The sequence below is a fragment of the Amphiura filiformis genome, chromosome 9, assembly GCF_039555335.1.
Source record: "Amphiura filiformis chromosome 9, Afil_fr2py, whole genome shotgun sequence".
Taxonomy (NCBI): Eukaryota; Metazoa; Echinodermata; class Ophiuroidea; order Amphilepidida; family Amphiuridae; genus Amphiura; species Amphiura filiformis.
The window spans coordinates 16,104,594-16,131,661 of NC_092636.1; the positions used below are offsets into that span (position 1 = coordinate 16,104,594).

The following is a 27,068-nucleotide window of genomic DNA, read 5'->3' on the forward strand; positions in this document are numbered from 1 at the left end:
AGCCTGAGCCTCTTATCCCTTACATATGTCCAGATAACGCAATTCTAAGATTTGACCCCAGATGACCGTTGACTTGACCCCTGCAAAATGTTTCGACATGTTCCCCTTGTCACGAGGTTTGTTGTTACCGAGATTGAGCCCCGTACCCCTTACAGATGTCCAGATATTGAAATTCTAAGATTTGACCCCAGCTGACCTTTGACCTGAACCCTGCATAATGTTCCGAAATGTTACCCTGGTTATCATCATCTCAAGTTTATTGTCACCGAGTTTGAGAACCATACTCCTTACAGATGTCCAGAAAATGCATTTCTAAGATTTGACCTCAGCATGACCTTTGACCCAGCCCCTGCAAAATGTTCCCCTGGTCGTGGTATTTGTTGTCAAGGAGTTTGAGCCCCATACCCCTTACGGATGTCCAGAAAATGCATTTCTAAGATTTGACCTCTGCGTGACCTTTGACCCGACCCCTGCAAAATGTTTCCCTAGTCGTGAGATTTGTTGTCAATGAGTTTGAGCCCCATACTCCTTACAGATGTCCAGATAAATGCAAGAAGCATTTTGAAGGTAGTTGGTTATATACCGGTAATGCCCCCTTAATGACCTTTGACCCGAATTTTTTAACACCCGAATATTTTTACACTCTACGGAAACTTGATAAAGCCGATACATATGTGCAAGTTACATAACTATAGGGTGTAACACGTAGGAGGAGAAGTATTTTGAAGTTTTGTTGCTAGAAAAAGAAAGAACGGATAGGAATAGGATTAGAGTACCTAGCTGGTGGTGTAAACCCCCCAGCTAGGTAATATAATAACCGGATATGTGTCCGATATTTGAAGAGCTTATTTCCAAACCGTGCTAAGTCCACAAAATAATACATAATAGAGAGATTGCGATGTTCCAAACGCAGCACGTGAACCGTACGTTTTCACGTACGTTTTTACGTACGTTAATACGGTGTTAAATATTGCTTGTCTCGGTTCCAAACTGGATTGTGCTCATTCGTCACGAAGGAGAACAAGTCGGTTGGAATAAAGACTATAAATCTGATCTAATCTAATCTAGGTCGATAGAGGGCATAGTGATTGAAAAATTAATAGTAAGTGCAGGCTACTGACCATGCGCGTATTTTTTTTGGGGGGGGGGGCTTTGGGGGCGCCAGCCCCCCGGGGTAAAAGCAGGGGGCGGCCAAAATAAAGGGGCGGCGGAAGAAGAAGGGCGGCAAAAACAGGGGCGGCAAAAACGAAGGGGCGGCAAAAAGAATTAGTGAATACAAAAGGGCGGAAAATTTGATAAAGCATAAAAATTTTTTGAAAAAATGGTACTATACATCAAAATGTGCTGCCTTTAGGGCGGTAGCGCCTGAAACCCTTTTTTTTTTTGCTCTTCACTTTTCAAACGACCGAGAAAAAATTAGGTCAACCTTTTCGGGCTGTTGAGGAAGGGCGGCAAAATTGAATTTTCTTCAGCCCCCGGGGTTGGGGCGGCCACGGTACGCCACTGCTGACTATCTGCCTAATTCAAACAGCCCGCTTTTGAATTTGACTAAAATTTTGACTTAACATGCTGCTTAATCTTAATTGTATTTTTGTTCTCCCCAAATATTATAGTTGCCCAAAAACATATATTTTGGTAGATTAAAAATCACTACATCCATATATATCATGACATGAATTCAAAATGAGACTTTTTCGTCCTGAAAATTGGGCGCGTTGCATGAACTTCGACATAAGGTAAAATCAACATATTTCAACGTAGCATCTGCGTTTTATACCACATTGGAATCCAAAATGGAAAAATCGCAATGTCATTTTTTGTACGCAAAGTATCACACACATTTCAATGGGCAATCTCTGCGTATGGACATCGCGTATAAATTTAGTCGATTTTCAACACATCGCTGTACCTTTATTATAATGTCAGATTTGTTACAAACAAAAAGGATCATAATAGTAATTAGACTTTCCTTCGTATGTTCATTATCATTGACTGTCATATTGTGAAATGGACAAATTTTGTGCATTTTCAACGATGTATCTACGTTTATTTCGCACGTGGAAAATCTTTAAAACTAGCTAAATACGTGACCTCGCTTTGATACAGGAGAGTGGTTTTGAATATCAACGTACGTCCGATACCTACGTTTGGAAATCGCAATCTCTCTAATGTCTGATTTTATACCTGTGCGATATTGCTATGGGTTGTGATGCTATAGGTATTATAGTTTCAGTTGGATGCACCAAAGCAAACAGTGGATGGACACACAGTAACAATACTGGGTGAGGCCTTTGATTCCCAAATGAGAACAACTTAGTCTGCATATTGTTAACCAGCATTGTTGTAGTAAACAATGGCTTGTTGATGGTACAATTCATCATGCTCATTGTTGCTAATGTCAATCTTGTCAAAGTATAAATTGTGATTGTATCACTGTCACACAAGTAAATGAGTAGACTATGCCATAGTCGATTTTTGATAAATAAAAATGTTATTAATCATGATGAACGCATTCAGTGGAACTCGAAATTATACTGATATTTAGTAGGCCTACATCAAAATACTAGTATAAAATGGTTATGAAAAAGTTTAGGCTATATAATTATATTTGTGACAGTAAAAGTAAAGTATAGGCCCTACGTAGGCTTATATTATTGAATGCAACATACCGGTATCATAATGGCATAATTATAACTGTGATTATAATGACACTTCAATACTGAACAATTCTAATTTTAGAACAAACAGAGGGCGTACGGTGACTGAAAAGATCAGTTGTGAAAATCTATCAATTGTGCACTCATTAATTAAATCAGAGTTTTAAGCTTAAATGTAATAGCCAGAGTAGTGCACAATTGGCAAGTGGACTACGGAGAAGTCTAGTAAATGAGAGACTTGTGATTGTGAACTTAACACGGTTTGGAAATAAGCTCTTCATTTGCTAAGCTATTATATACTTATGGTCTTCTCTACACTAATTGTTTACTTTATTACTCTATCACTGAACGAAAAGCGGTTGGAATTTGACCAATGAGGTACATGTAGTAGCGCTTTTCCCATCGCTCTACCTCACTGGGTAAATGCCGATCGCTGTCGCTCAGCTATGTAGTATAAATTTAGCTTTAGATGTTATGAGTGCAGGCAAGTTATGCCCCTCTTTTTAATACGCTGATTTTTGGGTTTCTGAACAAAAGAGAAACCAAAACTTATAATTTGAAACGAGAGACCGAGGAGAGTAGATCGACCTATTGTCAAAATTTCGTAACTTTGACAGTGCCTGTTACAATTTACAAAAGAAAAGTGTCACGAAATTTGGACAGTTTCCTTTGTCAAAAAACAAAACGAGACAATGCGTAATTTTGACACCTCTCCTTCAGTTGAACTGTCAAAAGTTTGTAAACTTCGACACAACAATGTTCATTTCAGGATCTCTGCAAGGAATTAAATATGGCACCTAAGATAGTAGTCATCACTGGTTGTTCCTCTGGTATTGGTCTGAAACTGCTGTGCACTTGGCAAAGGACAAAGAAAACCGCTTCAAAGTGTATGCAACAATGAGGAATCTGACCAAGAAAGATCAGCTAGAAACCGCTGCTGGATCTACGCTGGATAAAACTTTGTTTATTCGTGAGCTTGATGTCACCAAAGAGAATTCAATTGTGGAATTTATTGATAAAATCAATCAAGAGGAAGGAAGGGTGGATGTTTTAGGTAAGAATCATCAATCTTGATGTCGTTTCAAACTGCTCAAAAGTTTCACTGATATTATGGGTTGTCCAAAAATGTACTACCATAGACCATTCCTATAGTTTGCACTTTCCTGCCGTTGGTGGGATGAACATCGATATTACGTATTAAAAACAAACGAAAGCAAGTATAAATAAATAAATAAATAAAATAAATCCTCAAGGTTGCAATTAGGGACCAATCAATTAAAATTAATCTTATAGATTTAAAGATTTCAATTCAAAACCTGTACGATTTAATTTTAAATCCAACACTTGATAGGCCCCTACAATCCCTTATGGTTTATTTTAAATCCATAAAATTTAGAGTGTGATATTTTGGCATATTTGTAAACTTACATGTCCAAACTTACAGCTAATTGGATTCAGCCAAATTCATTCCGTTTTTAGGACAACAGATATAAAAAACGTATAAAAGACGTATAAACTTGTTCTCTAAAATCAAGTATTCTCTCAGCAATTATATAGGCCTACGGTATTCCAATGAGAGAAATGTTGGTGCGTTGGATGTAGCTTTCATGTTTATCCAGGTAAAGAGGTAAAGGTAAAGGAGGCGATCCTGCATATAAACAGTGATCGGCGTGTCCATCTCTCTTTCATTGGCGATTGGGCCAGACTCCTCCATGTAAATGTTGCTATAGGGAGATCGCTACACCTCCACTACAGCGAGTATGTTACCTTCCCTGCAGCATTTAAGAATGCCGGTACCCATTTATACACCTGGGTGAAGAGGAGTAATCGAGATAAAGTGCCTTACTCATAATCACTTTATTGCATCAAATTATAATTATATAGCCGCTTTGAGATCAAACAATTGCTAAAGTTGATGCGTAGCCGAATGGTGATATGAATCAATTTTAGTCGGTTCGAGTCCCCGTGTGGTTGAATTTATTTCTTTTGCTCTTTTTCTCATTTTTTCTTCATTTCTCAAGTAGGGTGAGCAACATAGATTTATTTCATCACATGTAACACATTTTCCAGACGGTGGCTGAAATGTCAATAGATTTTAAAATTTAGAAAATCCCATAGGAAAATTGCCGAAAAACGGCTTGTGCCCCCTCTCTCAGCATCAGGCCCAGTGCCTCCCCCTCACCCCTATCCACCTTCCCCCAGGATGACACACGAATTACGCCAAGTTTCATGTCTCAGAATATGTATATCGATATTCTCTGCATGGCTGTTTCTTTTATTAACTTTACGCCTCTCTGGTAGCAAGGCATGAAAACCTCATATGGTAACCTTAAAATGACCAAAAAACTTTCCTGATAGCAGTTGTTACTAATAATATTTTATAATATTTGACCAAGAATAACCAAAATACAATTTGACGGACATCGTATATTAAGGCTTTAATTTCATGTCATTCTCTCTATATTTTCTTTATACAGTAAATAATGCAGGAATAGCGCACTTGGGTGTAGTGGAAACAGTACCAATGGACCAAATAAGAAAGGTTTACGAGACCAATGTATTTGGTTTGATTCGATTAACTCAAGCAGTTATTCCTGGTATGAAATCTCGACGATCAGGACATATCATCAACGTCAGCAGTTCGTCAGGTCTTGTAGGTAGGCTAAATATAATTTAAAGGTAAATGAAGGAACACTAAGACCGCTGTCATTGGCATTTTTAGCTCATATTTAAGACCTCGTTTTAATCGTTCAAGTAATAAAAACACGATGATCCAAAAACCCAGGGAAGATGTAAATTCAAAAGTTGCAGTTTGCTCCATTGCATATTAATTTGTACACAACAAGTGTCGTGCTTTCCATTGATTAGAACATAAATGTGCAACTTTTGATTTCGTTACTTCCCTGGGTTTTAGATTTTGACATTATTTGTCTTTGTTTACGATATACAGGGTTTTCATTGCATTAGCCTATCGGTATTTCTCTAGTGCATTAACCGTAGAACTCAGTACTGAGCCATGTTTTGTAACACAGACTACTATTGGCGCGGTTGTTGCAACCCCCCTAATTTTCAATTATAAACGTCATATACCGTTGATATCAAAATAAGTACAAACATTCCCCACATAATGTCGCTATGACGTCATAATGTGAGGACGCCCATGCAAAAAATGCGATTTCGCTGAATTTTCTCCTGAATATAAAAGGAAATGAATATTTCCACATAACATAACAAGTAAAAGGTCAGCATCTCTTGTAATTATTTCACAAGAGCGAAATGAAAATCATTGGAGCCTCACCATCGTCCCTCTACTCTATGGTCATCTTTGCCAGTCCTACCCCCGGGTAATGTGCTGGTGTAAAAATGTTATCACTAAAATGAGCGCAAACAGTGGATCTACGATTAGCTTAGGTCGTTCGGGTGTAAACATTGTAAACGCGTGCGGTTTTTTTATGACGGATAAAACTGTATCTTAGGGGGTTGGTACACGGTACAGGGTTATACTATTATGTAGGCCTATATTAGATATACATATTATTTAGCCTTGTCCAAAGCTTAAGTTTCTTAGCACTTGAACCCTATCACAACTTTCGGGCTCGCCAAAATCATGAGGGCCAGAGACTACGGCTACCAATGACCGTGGATTCTACAGTCCCGGTCTACAGTGTGGTCCAAAAGGTTTATTTCGCCAGGAAAACTCCGGTAATAACAACATAGTCACCATAAAAAACGAATAAAAACACCGTCTCTCAACACGCGATATTCAAAATTCCCGGTCGCCGAAATTGTCGAGCGCAATGACGTCCCAGAATTACAAAGAGGGCTGACGACAATTGAACTGACACAAATAACCATTACGTCATTGCACTTAGACAATTTCGGCGCGGGAATTTTGACTATCGCGTGTTGAGAGCCGACTGGTTTTTTTTTCGTTTTTATGGTCAACATGAGTTTGTTTTAAATAAAACCATGTGATTCGTGCTTAATAATTATTTTTCTAAAATAAGACATAATGCTGTAATTGCCGGAGACCCCCTTTAACTCTCTTCACGCGGGTGTCGACTGCACAGACGACAAGTTTTAAAAAAAATTTAAAAATTCAAAAATTTCAGAAATGTAAATTTTCATGACCATATTTGGAATTAGCATGAAAAATGCAACAAAATGAGTACAAACAAGCCTAGTATTGATTCAGTAGTTCTTAAGATAGCTCTTGATATTTTGAGAAAATATTTCAAAACTTGAACTTTTTCCATTGAAGCACGCAGAGCATTAACATATGGTCGAATCCAACCAAAAGTGTCCACGGGCCAAAAATAAAAGTCCGAAATAAAAATGTCTCCACAATGTTTTCCTTTTGCCCATTGATTGATGACATATTGGCCTTATAGGAACCAAAAGTGCCATTACTAATCTTGAAAAATAAATCCAGGACGTGTGATAGTAAATGAGATATCAAAACCCAATGTTACCTACGAATACCACTAGGATGCTTTCACTATCGCAATACTAATCAACCTAAAACAAATGGAATATTCCCATTGATGCTTTTTTTTCGTGTAATGTAGACCACAGGGTGTCAGGAAAATGCTAGCTCAACCAGAAAATATTTGTTTTTATTTTTATAACGCGATCAATATGATCTTAGTCAATTTATGCTAGTTTATTTTTGAAAATGAAGTTTAGGTCAGTTTCTGTATTTTATTTATCAAATGAGTATGAATCAATTTACACATTGTATAAGAACGAGTAGGATATATGTTTTCAAGAATATTAGGAATTATAAGCATACACCTAACGCTTTATACAATGAAAAGGTGAACAAACCCGGGTATTCGTAGGTAACATGAGCGATTTAACAATATCTATATTGAGTTTAGAGGTTTAAAGTTTGCTATTATGGTAATGAATTAATAAAATGGTAGTTTTAGATCTCTTTCAGATGGTACGTCCAAATGAATAAATGCTATTACCTTAGATCAAAATTTTTTGATGCTTTTAGCAAGATTTTGACCACTTCATTTTGATATACAAGTAGTTAATCAGCAATTTTACATAATAAATAATTGTTGAATGAATCCGTATATGGGTAATAATAGTGTCCTGGGGTACCGCTTAAATTTTTGACAATTAATTTCCATTGGTAGCGACACTTCATTACACATGTCATGTATTATGCTGTATTCGTAAGTAACATTTCAGTATTTGTAGGTAAGAATTAGACTTTTGGTGGATATCCCAATCAAAACTTCATTTTATAAAGCACTTTGAATGTATCATTTTCTTTATGTGCGTTTATTGATACTTTAGACCCTATCATGTATTAATAATGTCGTTTCACAGCGGTTGAAAGAGTATTGAAGTAAGAAACAAAGGCACTAAAGTGACTTTAATTTGCTTAATTGCACACAACTCGCTTAAAACCGTTATTGCAGACTTGTGAAGTCCATCTTGGAGTCAGTTACGTCTTGTGGCCTTTCGTTTGAGGGCAAATACAATTAGCTTTATACCAGGGTCCATCATTATGTTGTCTAGATCATGAGACAATGAGAACAGTCGTTTTTCCATGGTATTCGTAGGTAACCTTAGCGAAAACGTCAAAAGTTACCTTCGAATAAATCAATTTGGACACAAATTACTCAGACACCAGAAGGTCGGTAAACATTTAAAATGAAGCACACATGACAGTTGACAAATCCAAGTATTTATCCCTTCTAATCTTCTTTGAATCTGATTTTTCTTTCAAATGAGCAGACCGTCGTTTATTTCAGTACATATTTTTCAACAATTAAGCCGTATTCAGTTTTGCATGGTGGGCATGTATGTGAATTCGCAACTTTCATTGACATATTATTTGATAGCAAACATACAGGCCTTCGTTATGTACCAATATGGGCATTGGCATGAATGGCGGTGTTTCACAATACTGTCATGATGTCAAATTGTATTCGTAGGTAACATTCGGTTACCGAAATTTACCTACGAATACTTGCTTTTATTGTTGACATCTCAGAAATATTTAAACGCAGGCTATTGAAACTTGGTAGAAATAAAGAGTGTATTACCCTGCACCTATTGCTTAACTGTTGTTTACTATTCTCTCACTTTGTGGAAATGACACAGCTTTTAACATGTATTCGGAGGTAATGCATATTTTTTACCAAACCTACCTTTGTGCCATTTAGAATTTCTGGCAGCTAAACACAATAATAAAGATGCCCGAATGCAATGCATTTCAGTATTGGACATATCAAAGCTTGTATCAATTGCGCATTTATTAGTGATTTTCATTTTTAAAGATATATCTAGTGCTATGAAAAATTGTATTCGTAGGTAATGTAAAAAATACCACTCAAAAAATGATCACAAAAATTCATAATTATGTACAAATATGTGAAAAATTGAACAGGCAATCTTTAAATACACGCCTTTCAGGAAATCAATTTAGATTCAATCCAATGACTTCTTTTCATAACTGATTTAGACGTTTTAAAAATACTTTAAGAAATATTTTGAAAAATGGGTAAAAATAGCATGTTTTGGGGTCTCTGTGTCTAAGTTTTCACAGAAGGGAGTCTTATTATATATGGCGCGAAGTGTATGATCAAGGCGAATAAACACAATACATAAATGAATGCCAATTGATTAATACTTTTAAGTTATGGCCCTGAACATGCCGTGTACACTTTTCGTTGGATTCGACCATATACGTTTTCCCAACTCGTTTACTTCTTGTACACTTTTATAGGTATGCCATTCAATGCAATTTACGCATCAAGCAAGTTTGCAGTGGAAGGTTTCTCCGAATCTATTGCACCATTATTGAAGAAATTTAATATAAGGTAAATCCGGATAAATTTTGAATTGTATCAGACTTAAGGGCTCGATCACCCACCTTTGCACAGTATTTTTGTGCGACCTGAGAGCACATCAGACACACCAAATTACATTCTGAATACGATCAAATGTCCTTCGGATATCAAATAATTTGGATTTTTTTAATTCGGGATATAATATGCCTACAAATTTTATGGCAAATTATTAAAAAATGCTATATACGTTCTTTTAAGTAGGCCCACGTAGCATTAGATGTATAAAGTGTATAGCTGGGATGCAAAGCCCCGTGTAAAGCCGACCATCATTTTTCCGATTTAAATTGCCTACCATCAAGTTTCCAATTTTGATTAATTTTCGGTCTGGAATTAATTAGAAATTTGCCTTATTCATGCTCCCAACATAATTTTTATTAGTGAAAATGTAAATATCATTTAACATTTTTAAGTAAAGAAAGTGAATAGACCTACTTCAATTCACTTTGATACAAAAAAATGAGTAGAACAAGTCGACTCCTAAAACAAGCTTGACACCCCACGTTTGAAACAGCTTCAGATTCAGATTATTTTATTTTCACATAATCACACATCTTAAAATAATACAAAAATATTTATGAACAAAATCGTACAATGATTGCACATATAGAAATATTTCAATTACACACAACAACCACCACTACCATTACTATTTATAATAATAGTAAATATTAATGATAATGAAAACAATAAAAGAAATATTAATTTTTTTATAATAGTCATGACAGTGGTGATAGTATGAAAAATAATGGTAATACTAGTAATGCCAAAAATAATAATGCTTGAATTAATATCAATAATATTGCTTAAATTAATATATACAATAATGATTTTATAATTGATATTATACAATAATGATTTTATAAATAATATTATACAATAATGATTTTATAAAAATCATCAGGTATCACAAAGTACCGGTATTAAGAAATAGTACCGGTATTAAGAAATACTAACTCTTGATTATCGCATACATGTAATATTTCTGTTTTTACTCTATTGTACAAGTTACTGAAGTTGTTACTTATAAACACTTAAAAAAACACAAAAAACTTTGCATTAATTTGCCTGGTTAATGTATATAAGTGATATTCAAGATGGGTTCCGTGTTGTTTTTTTTTTTTCTGTTTTTTTTTACTGATTTTTTTCTTTCTTGTGTAAATATCTAAACTTATATATTATTTAATGCAAAGGTGATGCATTGTCTTTCAGGCCTTTGGCTTTGTAATGCATCTACCTCATCACATCATTATTTTCAACATTGTTTATTTCTGTTATGCTGATCATGTATGTATTGATGATGATAAATAAAATGAATGAATGAATGAATGAATAAGTTATCATGACAATATGAGTATCACAATCAATATAGATAATATCATTACCCCCCCCTTTTTTTTTTAGCGATGACGTGCGGGCCTTTATCACTTAAGGGGGTGGCGTAAATTTCTTTATATGGTGAGATAAAATTAATGAAAACATTATGAAGTGGAGGAATTAGCGTGTTTAGCTCCCAGATTAAGTTTCTTGAAAAGATTCTGCGATTTGCCAATTTAAAGCTAAATGATCAAATATTAACATTGAACGAGACAAATGTGCGTGAAGCGCGCAAAAAATACAATTTGAAATTAGCGTGTTTAGCTCCCAGATTAAGTTTCTCGAAAAGATTCTGCAATTTGCCAATTTAAAGCTAAATGATCAAATATGAACATTGAACGAGATAAATGCGCGTGAAGCGCGCAAAAAATACAATTTGAAATTAGCGTGTTTAGCTCCCAGATTAAGTTTCTCGAAAAGATTCTGCGATTTGCCAATTTAAAGCTAAATGATCAAATATGAACATTGAACGAGACAAATGCGGGTGAAGCGCGCAAAAAATACAATTTGAAATTAGCGTGTTTAGCTCCCAGATTAAGTTTCTCGAAAAGATTCTGCGATTTGCCAATTTAAAGCTAAATGATCAAATATGAACATTGAACGAGACAAATGCGCGTGAACCGCGCAAAGAAATACAATGTGAAATTAGCGTGTTTTGCTCCCAGTTTAAGTTTCTTGGAACAAATTTTATGGGAAGTGCAGAAAAATTGCCCAATTTCAAGCTAAAATAAACAAATATTTGAACAAGACAAATGGGCGCGAAGCGCGTAAAAATTAGCAATTTGTAAGCAGTGCCTCGCTTCCAGATTGAATTTCATGGAACATGCTCTGCGCGGAGTTTCAAGCTAAAATGAACAAATATGAACATTGAAGGGGGCCCCGGGAAGGGGACAAAATGTGCGCGAAAAGTTGCCTTTGTCGACTTAAAATAGCCTAAATTTGGTGAAAAACATTCATTTGCATAACATTGATGGATGACTGCATGCATGGACCACCACGGATTTACACCTATGGAGGGACACGGGGCAGATATGGCAGTCAGAATTAATAGGTAAATTTTAACGGGAAAATTTTCTGGACACGTGACACCCATGGGCGCAGACATATTAGCATTATGGAATGTGACCCCGAGCACAGCGGGTGTTCTTCCAATGTATTTGAATAGGAAGAATTCCTCCTTTGATGCAAAATAAGTTACTTGTCGCAAGTTAATAATATTATGGTAAGAGTTTCCGTAGATAAATATTTTTTTCCGTAGATAGATATTTTTGAAATTACGTTTTGATGATATTGCAATTGTGAAGAAATTAAGATTACATAATATTTAATAAATTTGCAATGCACAAATTTCTGTCAAAATTGCGGTCAAAAATACTGTTCCAATTCAAAATTACTAAGACTTGAATAGCGAGGTCACCGCCGGGGTCAGAGATCAAGCTCGAGGTTACACTCACATTGATACGCATTGGTCACGTGTCCAGACAATTTTCCCGTGAAAATTTACCTATTTATCAAATTATTGATTCCTCGACTTTTTCCTCGTCTTTTTTATTGTGGTCTTGTTTCATGAAATGTCATGATGTGCAAGGGTGAAAAACTTTACAGTTACACTGATTGCCCATAATAAAGGTAAATATTTCTACATAAAAGGGTCATGGGCTCATTCGTGATTCGCGGGAAACACGTTTCAAGCCAATTCTCATCGTAACTTCATCCAAGCGGTAAAATTCATTTCCCATTTAAAAGTGTTTTCATGATTCCTGAGTAAGGGGCTGTGCAATAATTACGAGCCCTGGTGGGGCGTTGCAAGAAATTTGTGGCGAGCCAAAAAACGGGGGGGGGGGTGCAAGTAATTTTGGTAAACTGAGAGGGGGAAGCAAGCGATTCTTGGAGCGCCTTTTAAATAAAACGCTCTAAAAGGCTCAAGAAAACAGTACGGGTATACAACATGATTTGTTAATAATCGTATGGAACTACACCTATATTTAAAAGATTCCCTCTCTCGAGCTATCTATCTCTCCGTCACCCTCCTCTTCTCTCCCTCTTTCTCTCCCTATTCTCTTTCCTTTCCCTCCCTTCTTTTTCCTTTTTTCCCTGCTCTAAGGGGGCCAAAATATGCAATTTTTGCCAGGGGAAATTGCCCCCCTCCCCCGGCAGCTACGCCATTGCATTAAACAAATTAACATTGATGAACAATAACGGATTTATTAAAATAACATCCGTTTCCTGTACGTAGTGTGACAGGGGCAGTAGACAAACTTAGGTTACGGATCAGTTTTATAATTTTCATTTATTTTAGTGTGAGCGTGATCGAACCAGGGCCGGTTCGTACTTCAGCTATTGCTAACATGGCTCTCAACAAAACCGGTAGCTTCAGGTTTGAAGATCTGGATCCCGGCGTGGACGAGTTAACCAAACAATATTTCAAGTCAACTTTTACCAGTGCTGAATTTAGATACCATATAGAGTCAATAGTAAGTAGGCCTATGTGTAAAGTCTTGAATTCGACGTCGGACGACCACCCCAGCAAACACAAAACGTTTTCGACATCATTCGCAAAAGGTTATAAAAGGTTGTCAGAAAACGTTTAAATGTCGGGTTATATAAAGGGTATATTTAGAGTATAAAACGTTTTCATAACCTTAAAAAACATTTTTAATAATCTACTGCTCAGCAAACAAAAATGTTTTACCGAAAACGTTTAAATGTCGGGTTATATAAAGGGTATAAAAACGTTTTAATAACATTCTAAAAACATTCTTGAAAACTTGATACAAAACATTCTAAACAGAATGTTATTTTGGGGTTGAAAAAATATTTTGCGAAAAATGTTTGCCCAAAATATTTTCAATAACGTTTTAAAAACGTTTTCATGACCTTTATATAACCCGACATTTAAATGTTATTAAAAGGTTTTGAAAAAACATTTTAAGAACATTTCTGTGTTTGCTGGGTTCAAACATTTTAACATAATGTTATTTAAATATTGGCACAATATTTGGCAAAAATGTTTGCAAATATAGTTTACAATAACATTTTTTGAAAACATTTAAAAATATTGCTGTAGTGTGTTTTCATACAAAACGTTTTAAAACGTTTTCATGACCTTTATATAACCCGACATTTTAATGTTATTAAAACGTTTTTACCTAAACCAAAAGCCAAAATATAACTTATTTAAAACGTTTTTAAAACGTTTTTGTGTTTGCTGGGACGTTGTTGTTGTTATTTTGTTGTTGTTGTTGTTGTTGATGATGATGATTATGATGTTGATGATTATGATGTTGATGATTATGATGTTGATGATTATGATGTTGATGATTATGATGTTGATGATTATGATGTTGATGATTATGATGTTGATGATGATGATGTTGATGATGATGATGTTGGCATGATGATGATGATGATGATGTTGTTGTTGTTGTTGTTGTTGTTGTTGTTGTTGTTGTTGTTGTTGAGGATGATGATGATAATGTTGGTGGTTGATGATGATGATGATGATGTCGTTGTTGTTGTTGTTGTTGTTGTTGTTGTTGTTGTTGTTGTTGTTGTTGTTGTTGTTGTTGTTGTTGTTGTTGTTGTTGTTGTTGTTGTTGTTGTTGTTGTTGATGATGATGTTGATGATGATGTGTTGATGATAATGTTGATGATGATGTCGATGATATTGATGATGATTATGGTAATGTTGATGATGATGACGACCACTTTTTGTAGATTTTCAAACAAATCCACCAGGTGCTCTATTTTTGCGGGTATCATTTACTGTTACTAGGCCTATAAAGGGGTGACAGCACCAAACAGACCTATATGCCCTATATTAAAATAAAACTGCATATGCACTGGCTTGCCAGCCAAACAGAGCCTAAACATTGATTTTTCAAATTTCAGACGCAAGACGGAACGGAGATAGCGAACATCATCCAAGACGTCATCTTATTTGAAGAACCTCATTTCCGTTATCCTACCTCAGATGCCATGAGGGGATTGGCTGCAATGAAATATACTGATCCTTCTGGAGATTCGATTGTTCAAAATATTATTAAGCAACAACAATGGAAGGATTGAATTGTTCGTGACATGACGATTTTATAGACCCGTCATGAACAACAAACTAGCCAGTTTAAAATGAAAAAAAAATTCCTTTAAAATAGGAATCGGGGCGCCCAATGTGAGCTTGGTCATGAACGTGGTGATTTCCACGGTGTTTAGATTTGGCATTAGAATGATTGTTTTTTCTAGGGAAGAGGGGAAGATGCAAAGGATATGTGTTTGGGGGAGGTGTATGACAGGATCGTTTTGGATTGAATTTAATTCTATTGAAATAAATGGTATGAAGCTTCCGTGTCAATTTGTGATCATGTGGGTGGGGGGAGTTTTCATTTGTAGTGAGGGTATTGCATTGGATATTGAATATTGCTTTCGTTAAGCAGCAGGGGTAAGACTGTTATAATTGATAGTATAGAAGACAAGAATAATTATTTTGCTTTTACAAAGTACTAGTACCTTTCATTTCATTCATTTAAACAGACGGTAATATTGCACTGACAATTTTTATAAAAAATATTTAAAAAAAATTATTTCTAAGATGGGCATACTTTTAAGCAAAACAGTTGCGAAGTAAATCTAGCAAGACCGAAATTAGAATCGTTTTGCAAAGTCAAGCCAAATAAGGGGCCCGCCGTAGCGGGCGCCCCAAAAAGACAACGAAAAGACAATGCCACTGTTCGATCGCTTTCTGTAATTTTACATTGATAAGTACCTGGAATGTCGGTAATTTGTTTTGTTTGTGAAATTATATATATATAATATTGAATGGCTTTGAGTGTGATACAAGAATATGTTGCACGAGACAGAAAAATATTGCACGAGTCTTAAGGGAAGGGGTATGAACGTTTGGACAGTATTTATTGTGGGATATTAGAGCACATCAGACATATCGAATTGCATTCTGAATACGAAGAATGTCCTGATGATATCAAATAATTTTGATTTTTGAAATTCGCAATGTAATACACATTTTATGGCAAATCATTAAAATTGATATTTTTGATATTTAACAGTACTTGAAGTAAACTTTATAAATCTGATGATTTATACTTAAAGTGTATGTAGGTGGGATGAAAAGCCGACGATCAATTGAAAATTTTGACCTTTCATATTGAAGATATGGATTTTTTTCCAAAACACCAAAAAAAAAAAAAAGGTCTCTTTTGGGAAAAAAAATCCATATCTTCAATATAAAAGGTCAAAATTTTCAATTGATCGTCGGCTTTTCCTCCCAGCTACATACACTTTAAGAATATATCATTAGATTTATAAAATTTATTTCGAGGACTGTTATATATCATTTTCAAATTTTAATAATTTGTCATAAAATTTGTATTATATCGTGAATTTCAAAAAATGAAAATTATTTGATATCAGAAAGACATGCTTCGTACTCAGAATGCAATTCGATACGTCTGAGGTGCTCTCATGTCCCGCAAAAAATACTGTCGAAACGCCATAAACGCTCATTCTAGATCCCTTAAGACGAGTGCAATGTTTTTCTATCGAAATAAGCCATTCAATATTTATTATCATTTATATCAGTCTGATTTTGTAAAAACTAAATTAAATTTGACTGATTTAACCTAACCCATCAGCGAAAGGTATGCGCGCGAACATCATCTGCGCATACATTTTTTTTTAAATATTGTAGTCATCCGATATCCAGGTACTTAAGATGTGCTAAATAAACATCTCAAAAAAGTAACTAACCCCCTTAAATAATGGCCATTATTCAAAAAGGGACTATGTATTACAAATATGTCAAATTCGTTGGAAGCAGAATTTATTTCTGCGCATTTTGACACCTCACTTGATACGATAGCCCAGAAAACAATAAAACACGGGTCAATTTAATGTAGTGAGGTCCAGATTTGAAAGTTGCACTTGCATACAATACAAAAACACTCAAAATATCATAACACATATTTCCTTCCATATACTGAATACAAACTCAATACAATATACTGCAACTTTCAAATCTTGGGTTACATTGATTTAAATGTACGGTACGCTGTGACGTCAATATTTAGTCAATTGCTGCAAATGAGATGTTAAAATGTGCAGAAATAAATTCTGCTTCGAACGCATTTTACAAATTTGATATACAATCGCCCGTTTTTGAATAATAATCATTATCTAAGGGGGGCTAATTACTTTTTTGAGATGTTTATTACTCATTATATCATATTGTATAATGAAAATATATACAAGGTAATGTAAAAAGACTAATAAAGCCCGCTATCATGGCGTCATGTCTGGTTCATTATATCCCGTATCTGCCCCACACGATAAGGACTATTTAGCCCATTTAATCTTGCAGTGAGACTGTTCAGTGTAGGAAATTTGTATCCTTTTTTATAAACACGTTTGCCAGTTATAGCCATCACATGCTGACAATACACCCAGCAAACACAAAACGTTTTCGACATCATTCGCAAAAGGTTATATCAGAAAACGTTTAAATGTCGGGTTATATAAAGGGTATATTAAGAGTATAAAACGTTTTCATAAACTTAAAAAACATTTTTTGATAATCTACTGCTCAGCAAACAAAAATGTTTTACAGAAAACGTTTAAATGTCGGGTTATATAAAGGGTATAAAAACGTTTTAATAACATTCCAAAAACATTCTTGAAAACTTGATACAAAACATTCTAAACAGAATGTTATTTTGGGGTTGAAAAAATATTTTGCGAAAAATGTTTGCCCAAGATATTTTCAATAACGTTTTAAAAACGTTTTCATGACCTTTATATAACCCGACATTTAAATGTTATTAAAAGGTTTTGAAAAAACATTTTAAGAACATTTCTGTGTTTGCTGGGTTCAAATATTTTAACATAATGTTATTTAAGTATTGACACAATATTTGGCAAAAATGTTTGCAAAAATAGTTTACAATAACATTTTTGAAAACATTTAAAATATTGTTGTAGTGTGTTTTCATACAAAACGTTTTAAAACATTATCATGACCTTTATATAACCCGACATTTTAATGTTATTAAAACGTTTTTACCTAAACCAAAAGCCAAAATATAACTTAATTAAAACGTTTTTAAAACGTTTTTGTGTTTGCTGGGCACATACCCAGTTAGCAGCCTGGACAACCGATTCTTTAGAAATGCTTAGTCGCGCTGAAAGTCGATCGATACATGTTAAAATCAGCACAATTCAGAGATACACCTTTTTGCTATGAAATTAATTTTCTCGGTCAAATATAAAGCAATATTTTTTTTTCTTCAGTAATGTCAGTTAAAAACTTGGTGCTTGGATATACATTTTTTTTACAAATCCTGGTGTTAAAATTAAACATCAAATTGTGTCTTTTAGTGTGATATTTTTGATTTTATAGGCCTTCAGTTCGCACGCGAGCTTTTTACGGAATTCATTTTTTAGCGTCTCAAACTAATATAGTTTGCTAAAGAAAGATATTTCCCACCTCTGTAAAGCACATCGTGTGGGTCTATATATTATAGTTTTGTTAGAATTTCCGTTTTTATTTTACCCTTTTTCCTCCATACTCCGAAAATGTCTAACTCAGTACTTTTATCTCGAGAGCAACCAACAGAAATAGTCGATATTTCCTTTGTTGTTTATCCAGGTCAATTTTCCATTGAAAGCAAATTGCCCGACCAGCGATTTGGTAGCCCAAATCCCCAATTGAGTGTTCTGGTTAAACATGATCAGTAGGAGCGCTATAGGCCTGGGAATTTCTTTGCTATATTGAAGTTCTAGCAACACTGTAGCCATGCCGGTATTCCTATTAAACCCAGGGATATCGATCCACAATGCTAGTATTAGCCTTAGATTTCACTCGTTGATTTTGAAAAATGGTCAGCCAGCAGTTAAAATAGTGAAATGAAAACGCAAATTCTGACAAAACTATGATATATCGCTCACGGTGATGTGCGTTAGAAAGTTGGGAAAAATCCTTCATTAGCGAACTATCTTACTTTGAAAAGCTAAAAGGTTGATCCAAAAAAAGGCTCGCGGACAGAGTTCAAGCCTATCAAAATCGAAAATCTTACACTAAATGACTAAATTTCACGCCTAAGTTTAACACTAGAATTTGAAAAAATACAGTATCAAGCACTACAATTTTTCCTGACATTTACTGAAAAAATGAAAATGATTGCTTTTCATTTGGCCGAGAAAATTAATTTTACATCGAAAAGGTGTAACTAAAAATTTAGCTCATTTCAACACCAAATTCGATCGTTTGTATTGCCTCATTAAATGACTGAGTGAGCCTTGCCAAACAAAAGAATCGGTTGTGCAGGCTGCTAACTGTACCTGATTGGTTAATAAAAGCTAGGCAGGTCATAATGGTCGTGTACTTTGTTTACTTAGTGATAAGGCCTATCATATGTATAGAAAACTATGCAGCAAGCTACAATAGGCGATTTACTTCAGAAAAAGTTCAATATAACTACATTGCACAAAACTAAGTCCAATCTCTATAGTTAATTGGATGTTTATTGACTCTTGTAACCCAGCAATGTGTGTATAATTATGTATAATATATTTTCTGTTACAAAATAATAATTGGTGTTCATAAAACAGGGATATGAGACAAATATCCATGACAAAAGCTACTAGACCACAGTGGATGTGTAATTTGTTTAATTTAGTGATAAGGCATATTAGCATCTGTATAGAAAATTATATTCAGGTCTTACGGCCTTAGTAACATCTAGATTTTTCAGGATGTCAAGCACATTATCAACAAGAAATTTAATATTGCCAAGGGATTCATTTTGGAAAATTGGCGCATCAGGAAGGGTAATGTTTTAGCCCTACCTTAGGCTGGGTAAAAACGGAATAAAATAATTTTTAAACAGTGTAGCCTTGCTTGTGGCAGTGGAGGCACACTCATCACCACTGTAAATTGCTTGGGGCAGAGATTTCGGTCTGATCTCAGATCTAAAAAAAAGACCAGAACCTTTTTGGGTTCACCAAGATGGTAGTTCCAAACCCATCAATGTAATCTTCATACTTAGATCAGTGAAATCATGTTTTTCATCTGATTACGAAGTTTACGAAAAGTCGCCCGTGGTTTTCAGAGTTCGTTTTTGTTTTGGTTTTTTTGCCCGCTTCCGGGCATTTTTTGTTTTTGTTTCCAAGATGTCTAACCTCGGAATCAATCCAAGGAGGTGTAGTACTATCTTGGGGATGTGCATGTGCATGTTTGGCAATGCTTGGCATGTCATTAATAAAAGAACAAAGAGAGTTTCTCCCATCAACAACCACTCTCTGCTCCTGTCCAGTAAGGTAAGCTCTAAACCAGTTCAGGGGGGTTGGGATGAATACCAAAGGATTTAATTTTATGCCAAAGCAAAGAAGTTTGTGAGAGACGCTGTCGAAAGCTTTTGAAAATCAAGATAAATCATTTCGACTTGCCCAGCATTGTCCATGCTGCAGTAATTTCATGAAAAACGGGAAGAAGTTGAGTAGTGGTTGACCGTCCCTTAATAAAACCATGTTGCAGATAATGTAACTTTGGACTTTATTTCAAGGAATATAACTCGTGACAAAAGGAGTATCCGGCAAGCTGCTCACCTGGATTAGGAGCTATCTGACAGATCGTTCCATCAAAGTTGCCATATCTGACCAGTCATAAAGTAATTCATCCTTCAATGCATCAGTTCCCCAGGGGTCAATATTGGGCCCACTTTTATTCTCTGTCTTCTTTGATGACCTGTGTGATGAGTGTGAAAACCAGCTATAACTCTAAACAGATGATTCCATCTTGTTTTGCGTGATTACATATTGAGACAGCCCTGAAGCCGTTACTGATGAGGATCTGGGCAGACAGATGGAAGGTGACCTTCGAGCCATCAAAATGTAAGGCAATGACAATATCAAGATAGAGGAATCCAACCAAGCTGTTTGGTATAGGCATCTAGCATATGTATAGAAAATTATATTCCAACAAATTTGATATTTTGCCAACATGCAATGTAGTGGATATTTTCTTCGTAGTAATAACCAAATTCGTTTCATGTAGGCGGATTAAAAACCTAAATGCAAAATGAGATTTTTTTTAAAAGATTGTTTTCCAGAGTCAAGACGCAGGTATCATTATTATGCCTCATATCACTTATTTATTGGCAAATAAGTGCAGAGTAGGTTAGATATGAATATTGAAAGTTAGACCAAAGTAGCTCAAAGTATTATACACCTGATATGTGAACTTTGTTGACAGCAAGCTGACCTGGACAAAGCACATCTCCAACATCTCATTCAGAGCAGGCGGGACATAAGCTGGGCATTCTGAGGAGAGTTGCAAACAAACTTGATGTGAGAGGCAGAGCAACCGCTTACAAGGCCCAAGTTCGCAGTGTGATGGAATACGCCTCACTGTCTTAGATGAGTGCCAGTGCCACCACTCTAGGATTATCACACTCTATCCAAAGGAAGGTTCTTCGAATCATAGGTGTGAGCGAAGAGGAAGTGATTACAGAGCTGAACATCACATCTCTCCATCAAAGACGTCAAGTTGCGCACCAGCTTGTGCCCACCAGATCTGAAGGCACTGCTACCAAAGCCAGTTGTAGTCAGAAGAGCTACCCGTTCCAGCTTGTACTATAGACGAATCCAATTTCACGCATTCCTACACCTCAATGGCAGCCATAGCTGGGTCCCCGTCGGGTATGCGTCCTTGGCGGGGATTTTAAACTGCATTTCATCACCCGTGTTACACGTAGACAATAGAATGATGAAAGTTTACAATACGATACAACATAACATCGCTTTTTAAGCGGCTTTAATCCACCCAATGGGCAGTAACAACACCAGTTTGGTGCGCCGACTAAATTCTGATCATCACCGGGCTCGTTGGATTCGTCTATACACCTAATCTGTGAACTTGTCTTTTGGTTTTATTAAGGGACGGTCAACCACTACTCAACTTCTTACCGTTTTTCATGAAATTACTGCTGCTATGGACAATGTTGGGCAAGTCGATATGATTAATCTTGATTTTTCAAAAGCTTTCGACAGCGTCTCTCACAAACTTCTTTTGCACAAATTTCAATCCTTTGGTATTCATTCCAACCCCCTGAACTAGTTTAGAGCTTACCTTACTGGACAGTAGCAGAAAGTGGTTGTTGATGGGATAAACTCTGACTGTCATTTCAGGTGTCCCGCAAGGTTCGATCTTGGGACCTTTGCTCTTTGTTGTTTTATTAATGACATGCCAAGCATTGCCAAACATGCATGCAAATGTTGCTCTTTTTGCGGATGATTGCAAGTGTTACAAAAATATCAGCAATACTTCTGATTGTAAGCTACTGCAAACAAACTTGAATGCCTTGTATGATTGGAGTTTGATGTAGGACCTCGACTTCCATCCCTCAAAATGTCAGGTTACTACCATGTATTACCCTTGAGAAAATTGATGCCATTAATGATCTTGGTGTTAATGTTTCAAATGGTTTTGACTACAGTAATCATGTAAAACAAGTGGTTAAAAAGAACAACCGAAAGATATGGATGAATCGGATGATTATGTGTACGGTAGCTCGTTTTAATTCACCAGTTAAAGTGACTAAGACTCTTTATACTATACTAATGAGTGAATGTTCTTAGTCATCCAGTAGTTTCAAACAGAGTTTTGGAATTAAATCTAATACTGGAACTTACTTTTTTGCAACTATTGCTACGTTGCGTCTGGAACCACCAGACTTCATCCGGCAACACGTGACCAGTCCAACGGGTCAGTTGCCTGATGAAGTAAGTTGTCTAAGTATGAAGTAAATAAAAGTGACCGTAATCAATTGTCTATAAAATATTTACTTTAGTCAGTTTGGTATAGGCCTACCGTGCGCTGAAAGTTCTGGAGAGGGTCACGTTTACACCACAAAGGTATTTGTTTATAATTTCAACCTTTGCCCCTGGACATTTGCACCCATAAGCTTATACCTTTGTGGCGTGAACGTGATACTCTCCAGTACCTTCAGCGCATACGGAAGCGTCTAAGTGCTAGCCAACTTAGCGAGATAAATTATCTTGACATTTCAACTTATTATCAATATTATGTCGACATGCTCAGATAAATTATCACGTCAAGTTCAGTGTAAATAGTGCATAATATTTTATTCACAACGTAGGCTACTAGATACTCTGCTACTTGCCCTGGCCGGTACCTGTGTTGCTCAATATACGGATTTTGGATATCGGCGGGCCTAGAAGACCTATAAGCAGTCCTCAAAATATTAAATGACGAAATCTTCTGCCTGATCTGAAAGGTTAGTGATTTTCGGCTCTCTCGATTGCCCTACAGACGATAGGTAGGCCTATATATTAGGCCTATATACTTTGCAACGAAACGGACTACCTCAGTGTCTTTGGACACACTCGATGGATTATGTAGGCCTATAATTGCAGGTGCAGGGGGCATACGGTATATACACACAGGAAGCTACAGGAGGGAAGGGGTCAATATGTCAATTGATTCAAAACTTAATTGTATTACCTCTGACATTCTCTGCGACTTTTAGAATGCATACTAATAACAGATGATGGCCTTTATCATCCACCCCTAATATTATAAACATTCGATCGCATAATCGAGTAGGCCTACCCTATAACGTCAATTGTTAGGCCCTATTGCATTGATACCTTCAGAGTGTTCAAAAAGCTGGTAGGCCTAGCCTACTAATAGAAGGATACACTGTCGAAAACTTTTGGTTAATTTTAAAGGTTATAGCTTAAAGGAGGATTTCGGGATCCTTTAATATCCTCTTTTTATGACATTTTTCAGTAGATATCCAAGAGAAAAACTTATTCCCGAAATTTCAGTCGATTCCGAGTTTGCGTTTGCGAGTTAATATGCATGGTTATGTCTACTACACGGCTCCATATGCCACTGCATTGCAATTTCGTTCTGCAATTTCGTTTCGTTTTTGCTAAACGAATTATGTCAGATTTAATCAACCTGCAAGACATTTTTTGTACATAAATATATGTAGTCAAGGTTTCCAGCCGGGTTTCCAGTGGTATAAAAATCTTTTTTTTGTTGAGAAAAGTGGGGGGTGGGATGCTGTGGATCACGAAATGCCTCTTTAAATAAGTCCGCAGCTAAGTTATCAAAAATTCGACACTCAAAGTTTCGCAATTTTTGACAATTTATTATTTGAACACTATCGAATTATTTAACGAAATTTGACACTGGGGAGAGTAGACCTATTGTCAAAATTTCGTAATTTTGAAAGTGCCTGTTACAATTTACAAAATAAGTGTCACGAAATTTGGACAGTTTCCTTTGTCAAAAAACAAAACAAAACAATGCGTAATTTTGACATCTCTCCTGCAGTTTAACTGTCAAAAGTTTGTAAACTTCGACACAACAATGTTCATTTCAGGATCTCTGCAAGGAAATATGGCACCTAAGATAGTAGTCATCACTGGTTGTTCCTCTGGTATTGGTTTGGAAACTGCTGTGCACTTGGCAAAGGACAAAGAAAACCGCTTCAAAGTGTATGCAACAATGAGGAATCTGACCAAGAAAGATCAGCTAGAAACCGCTGCTGGATCTACGTTGTATAAAACTTTGTTTATTCGTGAGCTTGATGTCACCAAAGAGAATTCAATCGTGGAATTTATTGATAAAATCAATCAAGAAGAAGGAAGGGTGGATGTTTTAGGTAAGAATCACCAATCCTGATGTCGTTTCAAACTGCTCTAAAGTTTCACTGATATCAGGGGCTGTCGAAAAATGTACTATTGTATAGACTATTCCTATAATTTGCACTTTCCTGACGTTGGTGGGATGAACATCGATACGTACACTCTCAGAAAAGTTTGCCCAACGTTAATTAAGGAGATTACAGCCCAAATGTGGGTAATGTTTTGCCCATGGGTAATGTTTTGCCCAATGTTGTGTAAATTCCTCAGCCAAACCCAATATTAAGTAAAACATTACCCAACATTGGGCAAAACATTACCCAACTTTGACCATTATTATGTTCTCAGAATCTTCCTTCCTATACTTTGTACAGAGTTGAAGAGTCCAATATAATCAACACTTGGACTCAAAACTTGGACTGTGTTGGATAGGCTCACTTTTTCCCCCAAAATTGTTTTCTACAATTTTTTTACCAAAACTCTTTTTTGAATAATTGCTCATTTTTGACCACAATCACATTTTTGACCAAAAATCACATTTTTGACCACTATCACATTTTTGACCAAAAATCACATTTTGGACCAAAAATCACACATCACATTTTGACCAAAAATCACATTTTTGACCAAACATCACATTTTTGACTAAAAATCTCATTTTTGACCAAAAGTCATGTTTTTGACCAAAAAAAGATTCTGAAAACATAATAATGATAAAATTGGATGGTTTTTTCACCCAATACAAAATGTATTGGTCTCGCTATGAGTTTAAAAATATTGGACTCGACTTCGTCTCGTCCAATATTTTAAAACTCATAGCTCGACCAATAAATTTGTGTATTGGGTTCAAACCATCCAATTTTATATCAACGTTGGGCAAACTTTTATGAGAGTGTACTAAAAATAAACGAAAGCAAGGACAAGAAGGGTATCATGCCTGACAGTTGTTGCTAATAATATTTTATAATATTTGACCAAGAATAACCAAAATACAATTTGACGGACATCGTATAAGGCTTTAATTTCATGTCCTCTCTATAATTTATTTAAAACAGTAAATAATGCAGGAATAGCGCACTTGGGTGTAGTGGAAACAGTACCAATGGATCAAATAAGAGCGGTGTATGAGACCAATGTATTTGGTTTGATTCGATTAACTCAAGCAGTTATTCCTGGTATGAAATCTCGACGATCAGGACATATCATCAATGTTAGCAGTGCGGCAGGTCTTGTAGGTAGGCTAAATATAATTTAAAGGCAAAATGAAGGAACACTAAGACCTCTATGGGCTATGGGCTATCATTACTATCTTTTTGCTCATAAAATACCTCATTCGCTAAAATCGTTCACGATGATTCAAAAATTCAAGGAAGATGTAAGTTCAAAAGTTGCCGTTTGCTCCATTAATTTGTACACAACTAGCGCCGTGTTTTCGTGTCTGTGTTTAGGATATGCCGGGGTGAACATAACTGCCCCCATGTACCTTAATTGTTTCGTTCTGTAGGGCCCTATATCTGAACTGAGACGTGGATATTTTGCAATAGTTAACATTAGCCTTGCCCAAGGCTTAAGTTTCTCAGCACTTGAACCCTACTTCCGGGTTCGTCAAACCATGAGGGCCAGACTGGACTACGGCTACCAATGACCGTGCGTATGTTTGTTGAACGACCGATTTCAGTTTGATTCTACATGTACGATCGAGATTCAGTTTATTGCTCCTCCCTGGCGGGCTCGTAAACTCAACCCGAGTTCGATCGTTCAACATGATACGCGCGCGGCGAGGGCATTGGTAGCCGAAGTCCGGAGCCCGGTCCGGGAGTCTGTGGTCTCACGGACTTGGCAAGCCCGAAAGTAGTGATAGGGTTCAAGCACTGCTGGTCATGAGGGAGGAAAACTTAGAGGGGCCTTGAACAAGGCTAATTTAGCATACGTTTTTGCAACTCGTTTATAGGTATGCCATTCAATGCAATTTACGCATCAAGCAAGTTTGCGGTTGAAGGTTTCTCCGAATCTATTGCACCATTATTGAAGAAATTCAGTATAAGGTAAATCCGGGTAAATTTGAAAAAATCCACACCGATTTGTATCAGACTTAGGGGCTCGGTCACCCATATTTGCACGGTATTTTATTTGGACCTGAGCACACCAATTTGCATTCTGAATACGAGGAATGTGAAATGTCCTTCTGATATCAAATAATTTAGATTTTTGAAATTCTGGATATAGGCATAAATAGGCCTACAAATTTTATGGCAAATTATTAAAAAATGCTACGTACTTTTAAGTAGGCCCACGTAGCATTAGATTTATAAAGTATATATAGCTGGGATGCAAAGCCCCGTGTAAAGCCGACCATCATACAAGATAATATATCGTAAAATATAACACCCGTTTCTTGTACGTAGGGCCGATCCGGCGATAAATGTGTGACAGGGGCATTAGACAAAGGTTAAGGTTCAGTTTCATAATTTTCATTTATTTT

General features: G+C 36.0%; 2 protein-coding genes across 2 annotated transcripts in view; both read left to right on the plus strand.

The window, feature by feature from the left end:
* LOC140159992 (retinol dehydrogenase 8-like) overlaps positions 1-27,068 on the plus strand; it is a 29,406-nt gene that overhangs the window by 837 nt on the left and 1,501 nt on the right. Inside the window, exons 2-4 of the mRNA XM_072183258.1 lie at positions 24,325-24,606; positions 25,642-25,821; positions 26,538-26,631. Coding sequence (XP_072039359.1) covers positions 24,342-24,606; positions 25,642-25,821; positions 26,538-26,631 — 539 coding nt within the window. The 5' untranslated portion in view covers positions 24,325-24,341. The remainder of the gene's footprint in view (positions 1-24,324; positions 24,607-25,641; positions 25,822-26,537; positions 26,632-27,068) is intronic.
* Positions 3,438-15,253, plus strand: LOC140160687 (retinol dehydrogenase 8-like). Its single transcript, XM_072183975.1, is given in 6 exon segments — positions 3,438-3,496; positions 3,499-3,711; positions 5,135-5,314; positions 9,406-9,499; positions 13,203-13,377; positions 14,795-15,253. Coding segments are annotated over 6 exon segments (888 nt in total). The 5' UTR covers positions 3,438-3,447; the 3' UTR covers positions 14,972-15,253.